The sequence below is a fragment of the Erinaceus europaeus genome, chromosome 12 (genome assembly GCF_950295315.1).
Source record: "Erinaceus europaeus chromosome 12, mEriEur2.1, whole genome shotgun sequence".
Classification (NCBI taxonomy): domain Eukaryota; kingdom Metazoa; phylum Chordata; class Mammalia; order Eulipotyphla; family Erinaceidae; genus Erinaceus; species Erinaceus europaeus.
The window spans coordinates 86,673,414-86,687,079 of NC_080173.1; the positions used below are offsets into that span (position 1 = coordinate 86,673,414).

Sequence of the window (13,666 nt, forward strand, 5' to 3'; positions counted from 1 at the left end):
CTGGCTTATGGCAGTGTGGGGGATTGAATTTGGGACTTGAGAGCCTCAGGCATGAAAGTCTCTTTGCATAACCATTATGCTATACCCCCAACCAACCACTATAGTTCTTCTACAGTCTTAAATATAGGTTGACATTTTCCTTTTTCACATACGTATACTCAATTTTCTGTATTACACGAGTGAAACTATCCAACTTCACTTCCTTACTTTCTTCACTAAGCATAATCTTCTCCAATTCCATCCACTTTATCCCAAAGGACACATCAATTTTTTTTTTTTTTTTCTTACCAGAGCACTGCTCAGTTCTGGCTTATAGTGGTGCGAGGGATTGAACCTGGGACTTGACGGAGCCTCAGGCATGACAGTCTATTTGCATAACCATTGTGCTATGTACTCCTACCTGTCCCATAATTTCTTTATCCAGTCATCTGTTGAAGGGCATTTTGGTTGTTTTTAGGTTTTTGCTATTGTGAATAAAGCAGCTATAAACATGGGAGTGAATATAACACTTTAAAAAGTAGTTTATTTATTAATGAGAGAGATCCAGAGAGAAAGACCAGAGCACTGTTCAGCTCTGGTTTATGGTGCTGGGGATTGAATTTGGGATCTTTAGGGCCTAGGCATGAAAGTTGTTTTCCATAACCATTATGCTGTCCCCTCTAAACCCTCCCTTTTTTGAGGGAAGGTGAGAGATAGAAAGGGAGAGAGAACTACGGATAAGGAGAGACATCTGCAGTTCTGCTCTATCACTTGTGAAGCTTCCCCCAGCAGGTGGAGACCAGCGGTTAGAACTCAGACCCTTGCACATGGTAACATGTGTTCTATTAATGAGTTACCATCTACTCCTCTTGTTTTCTTCTTCTTCTTTTTCTTTTTTGCTGTGTGTATATTGTTGTTTATGTTTCCTTTATTTATTTTTAATTTTTATTATCTTTATTTGATAGAAACAGAAATCGAGAGGGAAGGAAGTGATATAGAGGGAGAGAGACAGAGAGACACACCTGCAGTCCTGCTTCACCACTCCTGAAAATCTCCCTCTGCACGTGGGGGGGCTCAAACCCGAGTCCTTGAGGGTTGTAATGTGCACTCAACTAGGTGCATCACCACCCAGCCCCTCTAACTGCCTTTGTATCTGTCGACATTCATTAGGGCCTGACAAAGTAAGGGGCAAAAAAAAAAAAAAAAATGGATGCCCCTTGGTCTCAGTGCCATAAAATTATTAGGGTCTGGAGGGATGGTAAGCACTTAGAAACCCTAAATGGGTGGGATAACCTCAAGATTAGAATCCTTTCTCAGTTCTTGACTGGGAAGTTGGTGGTGATATCTAGAGCCATTGAGAGGATGGGTGGTCCCCTTGGTTCCAGATTTCACAATATTGGGTTTATTTAATCATAATACATAATGGGTCTATTATGCTCTAAATACTCTCCCAGGTGCTTGGGATCAAAGATAAATGGAGAAAGTACCTGCGAGGATATACTTGAACTGAAACTTGAAGAACACTTTAAATATCAATGAAAGGAAAACAATAGATGGTTTAATATTAATCCATGCTTTTGTCCAGGTGTGCATGTGTGTATGGAGGGGAACAGCCCTCTTCCTCACAATCTCCACCCCCAAAGAAAAGATTTGAGAGGGATTGAATATATAATCCTCTCATCGGTGTCCGTTTCAGGATGGCGTGAAGCCTGAATCCAAACTTGACCCCACACCTGGCCCCATTGTTCCCCTAAATTCCCCGCATTCGATTAGGAATTCTATCGGGAATTAGTGGTTTAGTTGGCCGCTCATCTGTGGTCAAGAGACCCCAGGAAGCAAACAGGAAGACTTTGAAATTATTCTCCATGGCTCAAGATCCTTTCTAGCCATCGATCCCTTCGATAAACTACTGCCCTAAGGGGTCTCTCAAGAGACCTTCTTGGAAGGTAGGAACCCTTCAGAAGGAGACTGGAGTGTGTGGGTTAGTGACTGTCGCTGAGTCACAAATCGAAGATCCAGGACTGGATTTCAAGCTGACCCGCGGTGGAGCTCCCTGCATTCTCGCCAGAACTTGACTTCCGGGAACCACGCTTGCTGGGCCCCGCCCCCCACCTTGGCGTGGGCGATGATTGGCCAATGCAGCCGCTGGGCGGGACCAAATCTTAAAGGGTCGGGAGCTCAGGCAGACGGGAGGTCGCAGCGGTAGCTGCGAACCGCCGGGTGGTGGGTGTCATGTGGTCCCATGTGGGTTTCCTTTAGATTTCTCTAATATTCATATCCTAGTCTAGGCTGATGGAGCCCACACGTGACCATCCATTGTTCGGGGGAGCTTTCTCTGCCACCCTCCCTCCCGGGGCCATTGACGTAAGGTGAGGAGGTCCTGGGTGCTAACGTGGTGGTATCGGGGAGATTTCGGTGCCCACTAACGCTTGCCTCGCTTATCTCCAGTGACCTCCGGCCGATCCCAGACAATCAAGAAGTTTTCTGCCATCGCGTGACGGACCAAAGCCTGATAGTGGAGCTTCTGGAGTTGCAGGCCCACGTGCAAGGAGAAGCGGCTGCGCGGTGAGGAAGGCGCCGCGTCTGGCCAATGGGAGGGCCGGCGCTTAAGGAGGGGCGGGGCCTGCGCCTGGACGGTTATCTGAGCCATGTGAACGCCAAGGGCAGCAGCTATCGCCAGTATTGAACAGAGCTCAGGCTTTAAAAATGTTGAGGTGGGGGCGCTGTGAGAGATGCCCCACCCTCACCCTGCTCCCTTCCACTTCAGGTACCACTTCGAGGATGTTGGAGGGGTGCAGGGTGCAAGGGCTGTGCAAGTGGACACTGTGCAACCCCTCCTTTTGGAAAACCTGGCCCTGAGGGACTGCTGTCAAGAAGCCTGGGTACTGTCTGGCAAACAGCAGGTAGCTAAAGAAAACCAGCAGGTGAGCTACCTGGAAATAAGTTGTCCTGGAGGAGTGAAGGGGTGGCACTAGGGGCACCAGTTAAGGATCTGAACCCTGATCCTCTAGGCAACAAAGAATGTGACACTGCACCAGGCCTTGCTGCGGCTGCCCCAGTACCAGACTGATCTTCTGCTCACCTTCAATCAGCCCCCGTAAGGAGGACACAAAGGGCTTGTAGCTCGTGATTAGGTCCCCAGAGGAACTGACTGGGAGCATCAGAACAGGGAGACTGGTTAATGGGGTTCTCCAAGGAAGCAGTAGTGGGACAGAGGTTTAGGATCACAGATAGCTAGATCCTCTAGGGAAGAGGAGGTGGGAACTTCTAAACTAGAGGCCTGGATGATGTTCTCTCTCCATCTGTTCCCTCAATCCCAAGCCCTGACAATAGGTCATCTCTTGGCCCTGAAAATCTGTCACCTCTGCCCTGGAGTCTGGGCGACTTTGAACAGCTCGTGGCCAGTCTGACCCTTCATGATCCCAACATCTTTGGTCCTCAGTAAAGACGGTGAAACACTGCATGGTGCTGCTGGAGATTTGGGGACCCTCATCTGCAAGGGGGACAAAGGGTTGAATGTATTCTCCTGAGTCCCTATGCATAAACGTAAGACACAACCTCTCTGAAGAAATAAACTTTATAACCAATATAATCTCTGTGTCTTTGAATCTAACAGGACACCTGGGTCTCCCCCCACCAATTCCCTTTGGTCTTGGGGGGGGCAGCATTTAAAGTCGCACCTGGGGTTCAGTACAACTGGCAGTGGAGAAAGGGGGGAAGTACACTTTGGAGTGACTGGTTCAGCCCTGAGAGAAGGGTGTGGAGTGTACAGGGGGACAGACAGGGGAGGTTTAAAGCAACAGCAAAGAAGGACGGAAAACTATCCCTTGTAGTGATTCAGCCCTGAGAAATCAGAAGGGGAGCGGGGTTGACTGTACCCCTTGGATAGAAGAGAAATCATCAGGACATGTCATTGAGGCAGAAGTGTCCAAGGAGTGCCGATTTAGTGGCATGTGGAAGAGTGGCTGTTATTTGGTGTATGTGTAGTACAGGATGCGCAGCTGGTCCCAGAAGAAGAGGGAGAGGATGGTGTGGGGGCCAAGGCGGAAGTAGGAGGCACCTAAGCCCTTGTACATGCCCCAAATGCCCTCAGTCCGAGCTGTCTGCAGCAGAGCATCCATTATCCCCCGGTACATGAGGCCCTGAGAGCAGGTTGCAGAGGGAGAGAGAGCACAGGGAAGGAACTTGTCAGGAGCCTCACTTAGGCAGGCTCCATTTTAGGCTGTCCCACCTGCACCCCCACAATCTGCTCCCCCTTCCCAATCCAACTCACCTGTGCAAACCCCAGGTCGCTCCCTTACCTTGCCATGAGCATCTGTGGGCTGATTGTAGAGCCTTGTGCAAGCCACATCAAAGGGTGTCATGGCCAGGACCACTGCAATGCCACTCACCATGGCAGAGGCCAGAGCCACTTTCCAGCTCTTCGGAGGAAATATCTAAGAGGGAAAGGAGGAAGAGCTTTGTCAGTCAGTGGATCATTCAACCACTGAGAAAAGATAGGTTCTATGCTGTGGGTACAGTAGAGAGCTGGTAACTCAGGTAACTTTCACTCCAACAGTTGTATACATCAACTCACCTAAGGATACCCTAAGACTCATTTAAGGATGCCCTAAGAACACAGAACTTCAGGGAGGAAGTGACAAGAGAATTTCGGAAAGGATATAAAGAGTAAGTAACATTCCCCCCGCCCCCCAAGCTCTGTGTGTGTGTGTGTGTGTGTGTGTGTGTATCTGTATCTGTATGTGTGTGTGTATCTGGTGTGAGGGAGCAAGCAGCAAACCAGATATCTTCCTTTAAGGGTCCTACTAGCTTGCCCACCCCCTGCCCACCCAGTGAAGCCCCATCCCTTTCCCAAGCAGTACCTCCCACTGTGTCAGCAGGTCCTTGGTGGATGAGAAAGTGCACAGCTGGGTGGAGGAACCGATGACCACTCGGGGCAGGCCACCCAAGGCCCCACGCCACAATCCCATCAGACCATGTTTCTGGCCAATCTCCGTTAGTGCCTGAAACATGCCCTGGCAGGGAGAAGACCAAGGGGGCAGGGTTCAGTCACTCCAGCATCAGGAGCTGTCTCCTTCTAACACTGCTAAGGAATGAGTCCTTAACCTTAATGGGCATCTAGACATCCAACATCTAGACAGCCTATTTTGTTGGATCTTTGTCTACCACCCAGTTATTCCCTCCATCCCCAGTCTGGAACAGGGATAGGGTATATGGAAGAGAGCACTTTAGTGAGTTAGAAGAAACAGGTGCAGAAACTTTAGTGAGTTAGGAGAAACAGCTTAGAGCAACTGGGGGACATGTGGGAAAGACAGTCTGGGTGCAGCTCAAGGATGGAATCAATGGGTTGGGCAGATCTGTGGCTTGGTTGGAATAGCTTGGTGCAGGCAGAAAGTGGGAATGGGTGGGTAGGGTTATGGGAGAGAATGCAGAGATTCCAGTGGGGTTGGGAAATCCTCACCTGATGCTTATACTGGTGTCCTACAGCAATTTCTGAGGCTGCTTGGGCTTGCAGATGTGTCTTCACCTGGAGACAAGAGAACATCATAGTGTATGGCCCACCAGCCACTGCCCACTTCTGAGATCCAAGTGTTTTATCTCCTCATACTTCCTCTAGGATATCTAGCAACAAATATCCTTTTATTCTGATACTTATTGCTGTTCCCATTAAATAAATTGGTCACGAGACTCTTGTGTCCCTTGGCTGTGGCCCCTGGGGATGGGTCTCCTAGCACTGCAAGACACCCCCACCCCCTCTACATTCTCCTTCCCTTAGGGGCAGGGGTGGGGGATGGAAATCTTGGAAAATGGCAACATTTTCTAAGTCTGTTCATGTTAGGCAACACCTGGGTGCCAGCCTCATGCCAGCTCCTATTCCCAAACCAAATCTCCAGCCACCACCATGACCAGGTTCCCCATCAGACTCTGGCACTGCAAAACTTACTCTCTAGTGCCCAAAATCTATGGAGGCAGGGGTCCAGCTGACTGGGGAAGCCATTGCCCCTGAATTTTGCACACTGGGGGTGAAACCAGACTGGCATATATATATTTTTTTCCTTTTTTTCCCCTTGTTTTTCATTGTTGTAGTTGATGTTGTTGTTGTTAGATAGGACAGAGAGAAATGGAGAGAGAAGGGGAAGACAGAGAGGGGGAGAGAAAGACACCTGCAGACCTGCTTCACCGCCTGTGAAGTGACTCCCCTGCAGGTGGGGAGCTGGGGACTCCAACCGGGATTCTTATGCCCATCCTTGCACTCTGTGGCACTTGAGCTTAACCCGCTGCGCTACCACCCGACTCCCCAGACTGGCTTTCTTATAGAATCACTGCCCCCTGTGACTTTCTAAGTAGTGCCTCATCCAAGCATTAAGCAGCTATATGACCTTGAGCTGGTCACTTTCCCTCTGGATCTCAGGCTACTGCTGACTTTTCACCTATACCAGAGAACTCACATGAGCTGGTTGTGAGATTGTAATTCCATGATGCTTAGGTCGTCTCCTGATCCCTACACTCACTGATGTAGTTATTCAAATACTTTATCCTCCCCTAGACAAACCCACATCCAACCTCATTATTAGATTTGTGAAGACCCACCCCCACCCTACATCAAGCATCTGTCCTGAGGGTCCCAGATAATACCCTTCTCACCATGTAGATGGGACTCCCCAAGTAGGCTCCCATGACTCCAGCTAGGGCCCCAGCTACTGCGCTGCGAGAAGGACTAAGGTTGCCTTCACTTGTGTGCAGGTAGCCTCCAGCCTCTGCCAACCCGTAGGTGCCCAGTCGGATGCCATTCATCAGGAACTGGTATAAGAGGGCAGGAGCTAAGCCCTTCTGCAGGGCAGCCAGGCCATCCACCTTGCCGATGGTGAAGAAGGCGTGGAAGACGTTTCGGTAGTGCCGCTGGTAGGTACCAGGGGCCTGTAGTTCTCCTTGCAACTGCATTCTGGTTTTCACCACCTCCAGGGGGTTGGTGAACACACAGGCTCCACAGGCTGCCAGGCCGCTCATCAAGAAGTCCATAGTTGGGGTGGGGTGGGGAGAACAGTAGGAGTGAGAAAGTTCAAAATGAGTTTCAGAAAATGATTTCAAAATAATGGGGTCACCTCAAGATCCAGTAATCCAGGCTACAGGAGATAGGAAATCTTCTGGAGAAAGAGTCAGGGTCAAATGTCAAGAGGTCAAGTGTTAGCTGGAATATGGGAGTCAGAGATTGGCAGAGAGGGAAGAAAGGAGTTTAGGAGAGTCTGGCAAGAAGGTAATGACAGGGCCCAGTTGGTTAAGGGTTCAGGGGTCAAGAAGGAGCAAAAGCCAGGAGGAGGAGAAGGGCAGGTGGATGCTGAGGATAACCTGCTACCCGGGCCCCTTGAGCTGGGAAATGGGAACGGGGCGGGGGTGGGAGAAGGAAAAAGAAAACGAGCAGGTTAAGGAGGAGAAGGATCCGCGAGAAGGTCCAGTGGCGTCCCGGAACAACAACGAGCTCTGGATCTGGGGTGGAAGTTGGCACCCTGGTCAGGGATGAACGTCTCCAGGCAGCTGCGGGAACCCGCAGCGGCTTCTACACTGGTAGCCTGCGGAGGCGGGGCCGCCACACTAAAGTCATTGGAGAGCAGCATCCAATGGCGACTCTCCGAGAACCATAGCCCTGAGGCTCAGCCAATCAGCGCCGAGCCGGCTCCTCGAGCCAATGGGAGGTGCCTTTGCCAACCCGGCCCCCAGAGTCACGGAGAGGCAGTTGGAGTTAACTCTTCACGCCCAGGGGCTAGGACCAGTGCTGCTAAATCTGGGGCTGCGGACTCCATGGAGCTCTAGCAGGGGTTCCTGCAGTGCAAAGGCTTTATCACAAGTGGGAAGAGAGGTTGGACCCTGGGGTTTTCGGATTGGCGCTGAGAGGTGAAGTGGGTGAAATCTCCCATAGGGGTTTTTGGGGCTGCTCCTGTGGCCTGCAGAGGGCTCTGTTTTGCCTTCTTTCCCGGGTCATTGCGGGGTGGGGTTACCAAACTAGATCCACACTCTGCTTGGTTCAGATGCCAGGAGAGCCCAGCTTTGGCTCCTCCTGCAGGGAAGAGGGGGCGGTGCAGACTGACACAGCTGCTGGACTGAACACATCTCCCCCGACTGAGTAGTGTTTCCAATTCCTCGTGCCTGAGTGTTACTGGCTACTGGCATGGAAGGGGGAGGGAGGAAGGAGGCCTGAAGAATGGCAAGGGAGTGCAGTCACATCTCTAAGCTCTTTGGATCATCACAGCAGCTCAGAAGTTCTGAGCGGACAAGGCAGGGCTTTTTACAGAGTCGGCAAGTGGTGGGAGAGGGCCTGAGATTCTGAACTCTGTTCTTTGAGTCTGTTAAGGGTTAATCTGGGATGAACTTTCTAAGAAACAGGAGAAAGGGGTGGGGAGTCCTGACGGTGCCACTTGGTTAAATACACTTGTTATATATGCACAATGACCTGGGTTCAAGCCGGATTCCCCAATTGCAGGGAGAAAGTTTCACAAACCATGAAACAGTGCTGGCAGGTGTCTCTGTCTCTCTTTCTCTCTCCCTTCCCTCTTAATTTCTGTCCTGCCAAGTAAAATAAAATTAGAGAAAGGAAGAAAGAAAGAAAGAAAGAAAGAAATTGGAGGAGATAATTAGGAAGAGGTTGCCGGAGAAGGCTTGAAGAAAGAAAACAGGTGTCATAAGAGGTGTCATTTGAGGTGAAAGGAAAAGGCAGAGGGTTCAACTGTGTGTGAGACATCACTAGATTTAGATTCAGAGGGCCATAAGTTCCAGCTTGGGGCTTCCTGCGTATCAGGAAGTTAAGTAACTTGCCTTGACCTTGGGCAAGTTACTTACCTTATCAGCCTCTTCTGTAAAATTAGGTGAGTAACTATCAATATTACTGCATATACCTGAGTGAAAATACTAACTTTGTACCTTGCCTTCAATTACCAGTTTCCTGAAAAAGTCAATAGTTGTCAGACCCCTTTGTCCTTATGTATCCTGATTCAACTACCTGAGATGACCTTATCTTCTTTGGTGATTGCCAGTTCATTCTTAATTTTTTTTAATATTTATTTTCCCTTTTGCTGCCCTCATTTATTTTTATTTCTATTACTATTATTTTTTGCCAGTTCATTCTTTACTTTGTGCATGTTCTCTCCTGATCATTGAAGTTTTTTTTCTTTCTATTTTATTTAATAAGATAGAGAAAGAAATTTGGAGGGGAGGGGAGATTGGGTGGGAGAGAGAAAGACAGACACCAGCACACTTGCTTCACTGCTCATGAAGCATTCCCCCTGCAGGTGGGGAGTGGGAGCTTGAGCCTGGGTCCTTGTACATGGTGATATGTGTGCTTAACTGGGTGCACCGCCACCTGATCCTCTGAAGTTTTTATTATTCTTTTCTTTAAAGAATTTAAAAAAAATTTTCTCTTCTTTCCTTTTCAGACAGAGACAGAGAGGGAAAGTGAAAGAGATAACAGCACTGAAGCACCAATATAGTAGGGGCCAGGCTTGAACCTGGGTCACATACATGGCAAAGTAGCATATTGACCAAGTGAGCTACTTTATTGGCCCTTAAGATATTTTCTTGGGAGTCGGGTGGTAGCTTAGCGGGTTAAGCGCACGTGGCGTAAATAGCAAGGACTGGCTTAAGGATCCCGGTTTGAGTTCCGGCTCCCTACCTGCAGGGGAGTCGCTTCCTAAGTGGTGAAGCAGGTCTGCAGGTGTCTGTCTTTCTCTCCCTCTCTGTCTTCCCCTCCTCTCTCCATTTCTCTCTGTCCTATCCAACAATGACGATGTCAGTAACTGCAACAATAAAACAAGGGCAACAAAAGGGAATAAATAAATAGAAAAGAAAGATACTTTCTTAATTTATCATTAATATTTTGTCTTTCTCATATGTTCTTCTCTTGTACTTTAACATATCTGTTTTGTGTGTGTTACGTTTAACTTCCTTCTCCAACTTTTTTTTTTGCCTCCAGAGCATCAGTCTGTTTGCATAACCGTTATTCTATTTACCCCGCCCCAACTTTCCTTCTCCAGCAATTTTTAGACTTATTTTATGAGAAAGAGCAGCCAGAGCATTGTCTTTTTTTTTTTTTTTTTTAAGAATTCATTCATTTGTAGCTCAGCGGGTTAAGCGCAGTGGCGCAAAGCGCAAGGACCGGCTCAAGGATCCCGGTTAGAGTCCTGGCTCCCCACCTGCAGGGGCGTCTCTTCACAGGCGGTGAAGCAGGTCTGCAGGTGTCTGTCTTTCTCTCCCCCTCTGTCTTCCCCTCCTCTCTCCATTTCTCTCTGTCCTATCCAACAACGATGACAACAATAATAACTACAACAATAAAACAACAAGGGCAACAAAAGGGAATAAATAAATAAAAATAAATATTTAAAAAAAAGAATTCATTTATTTATTCATGAGAGAGTTAGGGGGAGAGAAAGAACCAGACATCACTCTGGTACATGTGCTGCCGGGGACTAAACTCATGGTTGAAAATCCAAATCTTTATTCACTGCGCCACCTCCCGGACCACACTGTTCAGTCTTTTTTTTTTTTTTTTTTAATTTCTTTATTGGGGAATAAATGTTTTACATTTGACAATAAATACAATAGTTTGTACATGCATAACATTTCCCAGTTTTTCATATAACAATACAACCCCCCCCTAGGTCCTCTGTCAGTCTTTTTGGACCTGTATTCCCCCCAGCAGGTCTGCAGGTGTCTATTTTTCTCTCCCCCCTCTGCCTCCCCCTCCTCTCTCCATTTCTCTCTGTCCTATCCAACAATGATGACGTCAATAACTACAACAATAAAACAAGGGCAACAAAAGGGAATAAATAAAATAGAAAAGAAAGATTTTCTTAATTGATCATTAGTATTTTGTTTTTCTCATATGTTCTTCTCTTGTGCTTTAACATATCCGTATTCTCCCCGCGCACCCACCCCAGAGTCTTTTACTTTGGTGCAATATGACAATTCCAATTCAGGTACTACTTGTGTTTTCTCTTCTGATCTTGTTTTTCAACTTCTGCCAGAGAGCATTGTTCAGTCTTATGTAGTACCAAGGATCAAACTGGGGGCCTCACAAATGTAATCATATGTTCCACTCACTGAGGAGCCACCTCCTCAGTTACTATAGACTTTAGTCTAAGTTTGTCCTGAGGTTTATACATAAAGTTGTACACTTGTGTCCTATTAATCTGACTGATCTTAAATTCATTTTAGTGACCCACATTTTTACTCTTCCTCCCCCATCCCTTGCTTCTCTACATTTTGATACCTTACTCCTTCTGTGTGAGATTGCTTTGCCTTTCTGTTTTAAATGATAGTCTACAAGGCTAGAATATTCTCAGTTGAAAACTTTTTTTTTTTAGATTTAAAAAAAATATTTATTTATTCCCTATTGTTGTCCTTGTTGTTTTTTATTGTTGTAGTTATTATTGTTGTTATGAGATGTTGTTGTGAGATAGGAAAGACAGAAATGGAGAGAGGAGGGGAAGACAGAGGGACAGAAAAAGAAAGACACCTGCAGACCTGCTTCACCGCTTGTGAAGTGACTCCCCTGCAGGTGGGGAGCCGGCGGCTCAAACCGGGATCCTTACACTGGGCCTTGCGCTTTGTGCCACGTGCGCTTCACCCACTGCGCTACTGCCCGACTCCCAATTTTTTCTTTTTGCCTTCAGGGTTCTCACTGGGGCTCGGTGCCTGCACTACGAATCCACTGCTCCTGGAGGCCATTTTTCCCATTTTGGTGCCCTTGTTGTTGTTATTGCTGTTGTCGTTGTTGGATAGGACAGCGAGAAATCGAGAGAGCACAGGAAGACAGAGAGGGGAAGAGAAAGATAGACACATGCAGACCTGCTTCACCACTTGTGAAGCAACACCCCTGCAGGTGGGGAGCCGGGGGCTGGAATCCGGATCCCTAAGATTGGTCCTTGTGCTTTGCACCATGTGCACTTAACCAGCTGTGCTACCACCCAGCCCCCCAAATTATTTTTTTTAAAGTTTAATTTAGTTGTTTATGAGAAAGAGAGAAACAGAGCAACGGAGCATTACTCTAACACAATAACTCTAACCATTATACCACTTTCCAGGCTACCGCTTCCTTCACTCCTTCCTTCCTTCCTTCATTCTTTCCTTCCTTATTTCTTTTTCAGGTTGAAAAAGCAAGACATAAAGGTATGGGGGGGGGGGGAGACACCACTACACCAAAACTTCCTTCAATGCAGTGGGCACTGGGCTCTATTGAATTTTATTTATTATTTGGTTATTTACTTTAGGGGGGAGAGAGAGGGAAAGAGAGCACCAGAGCACTGCTCTGGCATATGCAGTGCTGAGGATCAAACTCAGGGCCTCTCATTTACAAGCCTTGTGCTGAGCCCATGAGTCATCTCCCTAGTTGTTCTTTTTGAAAGGCCTATGAATTATTGCACCAAAGCAAAGGATCCTGGGGAATGGAGGGGTAGAGAGGCATTGGGGCCCTGATGGCAGAAAAGGACCCAAGTTAGGGTGAGAGTGTTCTGCAGACATCTATCAGGAGAAGGGAAACTGTACCCATGGGAACAATATCTCATCTCCGTTAAGCCCTACCATTTACCACTCAATCCAATGAGTAAAAAGGAAGGAAGGAAGGGAGAGAGAAGGAAGGACAGATGGATGGGTGAAATGAAAAAAGAGGTATGTGGTCTGGGAGGTGGCCCAGTGGTAAAGCTTTGGACTTTCAAGTATGAGGTCCGGAGTTCGATCCCTGGCAGCACATATGCCAGAGTGATGTCTGGTTCTTTCTCTCTCCTCCTATCTTTCTCATAAATAAATAAAATCTTTAAAAAAAAGAAAAAAAGAAAGAAGAGGTATGACTATAGGAGCCAGCAGGTGGCTGACTCGCCCAGTAGAGCACACATATCACCAAGAGCAAGGGCCCAGGTTCCAGCCCCAGGTCACCACATCAGTGAGTTTGCAGTGGGGGGAGTCGGGCGGTAGCGCAGCAGATTAAGCGCAGGTGGCACAAAGCTCAAGGACCAGCATATGATCCTGGTTCAAGCCCTGGCTCCCCACCTGCAGGGGAGTTGCTTCACAAGTGGTGAAGCAGTTCTGCAGGTGTCTGTCTTTCTCTCCCCCTCTCTGTCTTCCCCTCCTCTCTCCATTTCTCTCTGTCCTTTCCAACAACAACAATAATAACTACAACAATAAAAAAACAGCAAGGGCAACAAAAGGGAATAAATAAAATAAATTAAAAAAAAAAAGAATCCGGGTTTGACCTCCCCGGCTCCCCACCTGAAGGGGAGTCGCTTCACAGGCGGTGAAGCAGGTCTGCAGGTGTCTATCTTTCTCTCCTCCTCTCTGTCTTCCCCTCCTCTCTCCATTTCTTTCTGTCCTATCCAACAACGACAACTACAGCAATAAAACAAGGGCAACAAAAGGGAATAAATAAATAAAATAAAATATTTTAAAAAAAGAAAAGAAAAATAAATAAATATCCAGGGAATTAGAAGGTGGTTTAAAATTAATACATGGGGGGGGGGGAGTCGGGCAGTAGCGCAACGGGTTAAGCACAGGTGGCGCAAAGCGCAAGGACCAGTGTAAGGATCCCAGTTCGAGCCCCCGGCTCCCCACCTGCAGGGAAGTCGCCTCACAATCTGTGAGGCAGGTCTGCAGGTGTCTCTTTCTCTTCTCTCATCGCTTCCCCAGAGCTCCGCCCTACTAGGGAAAG

At 47.8% G+C, this 13,666-nt stretch overlaps 2 protein-coding genes across 2 annotated transcripts; one reads left to right on the forward strand and one right to left on the reverse strand.

Moving 5' to 3' along the window:
* Positions 1-2,135: 2,135 nt before the first annotated feature.
* Positions 2,136-3,571, forward strand: RANGRF (RAN guanine nucleotide release factor). Its single transcript, XM_007522472.3, has 5 exons — positions 2,136-2,348; positions 2,428-2,544; positions 2,747-2,903; positions 2,991-3,076; positions 3,301-3,571. Exons 1-5 carry the CDS (start codon positions 2,272-2,274, stop codon positions 3,422-3,424), a joined length of 561 nt encoding a protein of 186 aa, XP_007522534.1. The 5' UTR covers positions 2,136-2,271; the 3' UTR covers positions 3,425-3,571.
* Positions 3,541-7,589, reverse strand: SLC25A35 (solute carrier family 25 member 35). Its single transcript, XM_007522463.3, has 5 exons — positions 6,625-7,589; positions 5,441-5,506; positions 4,842-4,994; positions 4,281-4,415; positions 3,541-4,121 (listed from the first exon to the last, which is right to left on the reverse strand). Exons 1-5 carry the CDS (start codon positions 6,997-6,999, stop codon positions 3,948-3,950), a joined length of 903 nt encoding a protein of 300 aa, XP_007522525.1. The 5' UTR covers positions 7,000-7,589; the 3' UTR covers positions 3,541-3,947.
* Positions 7,590-13,666: the final 6,077 nt, after the last annotated feature.

Coding starts and splice junctions, on each gene's coding strand:
- SLC25A35 (XM_007522463.3), bottom strand. CDS start 6,999: ATGGACTTCTTGATGAGCGGCCTGGCAGCCTGTGGAGCCTGTGTGTTC. Junction 5,507..6,624: donor TGGGGAGTCCCATCTACATG/GTGAGAAGGGTA, acceptor TCTTGTCTCCAG/GTGAAGACACATCTGCAAGC. Junction 4,416..4,841: donor ACCTGCTGACACAGTGGGAG/GTACTGCTTGGG, acceptor TTTCCCTCTTAG/ATATTTCCTCCGAAGAGCTG.
- RANGRF (XM_007522472.3), top strand. CDS start 2,272: ATGGAGCCCACACGTGACCATCCATTGTTCGGGGGAGCTTTCTCTGCC. Junction 2,349..2,427: donor CCCGGGGCCATTGACGTAAG/GTGAGGAGGTCC, acceptor GCTTATCTCCAG/TGACCTCCGGCCGATCCCAG. Junction 2,545..2,746: donor CAAGGAGAAGCGGCTGCGCG/GTGAGGAAGGCG, acceptor CTTCCACTTCAG/GTACCACTTCGAGGATGTTG.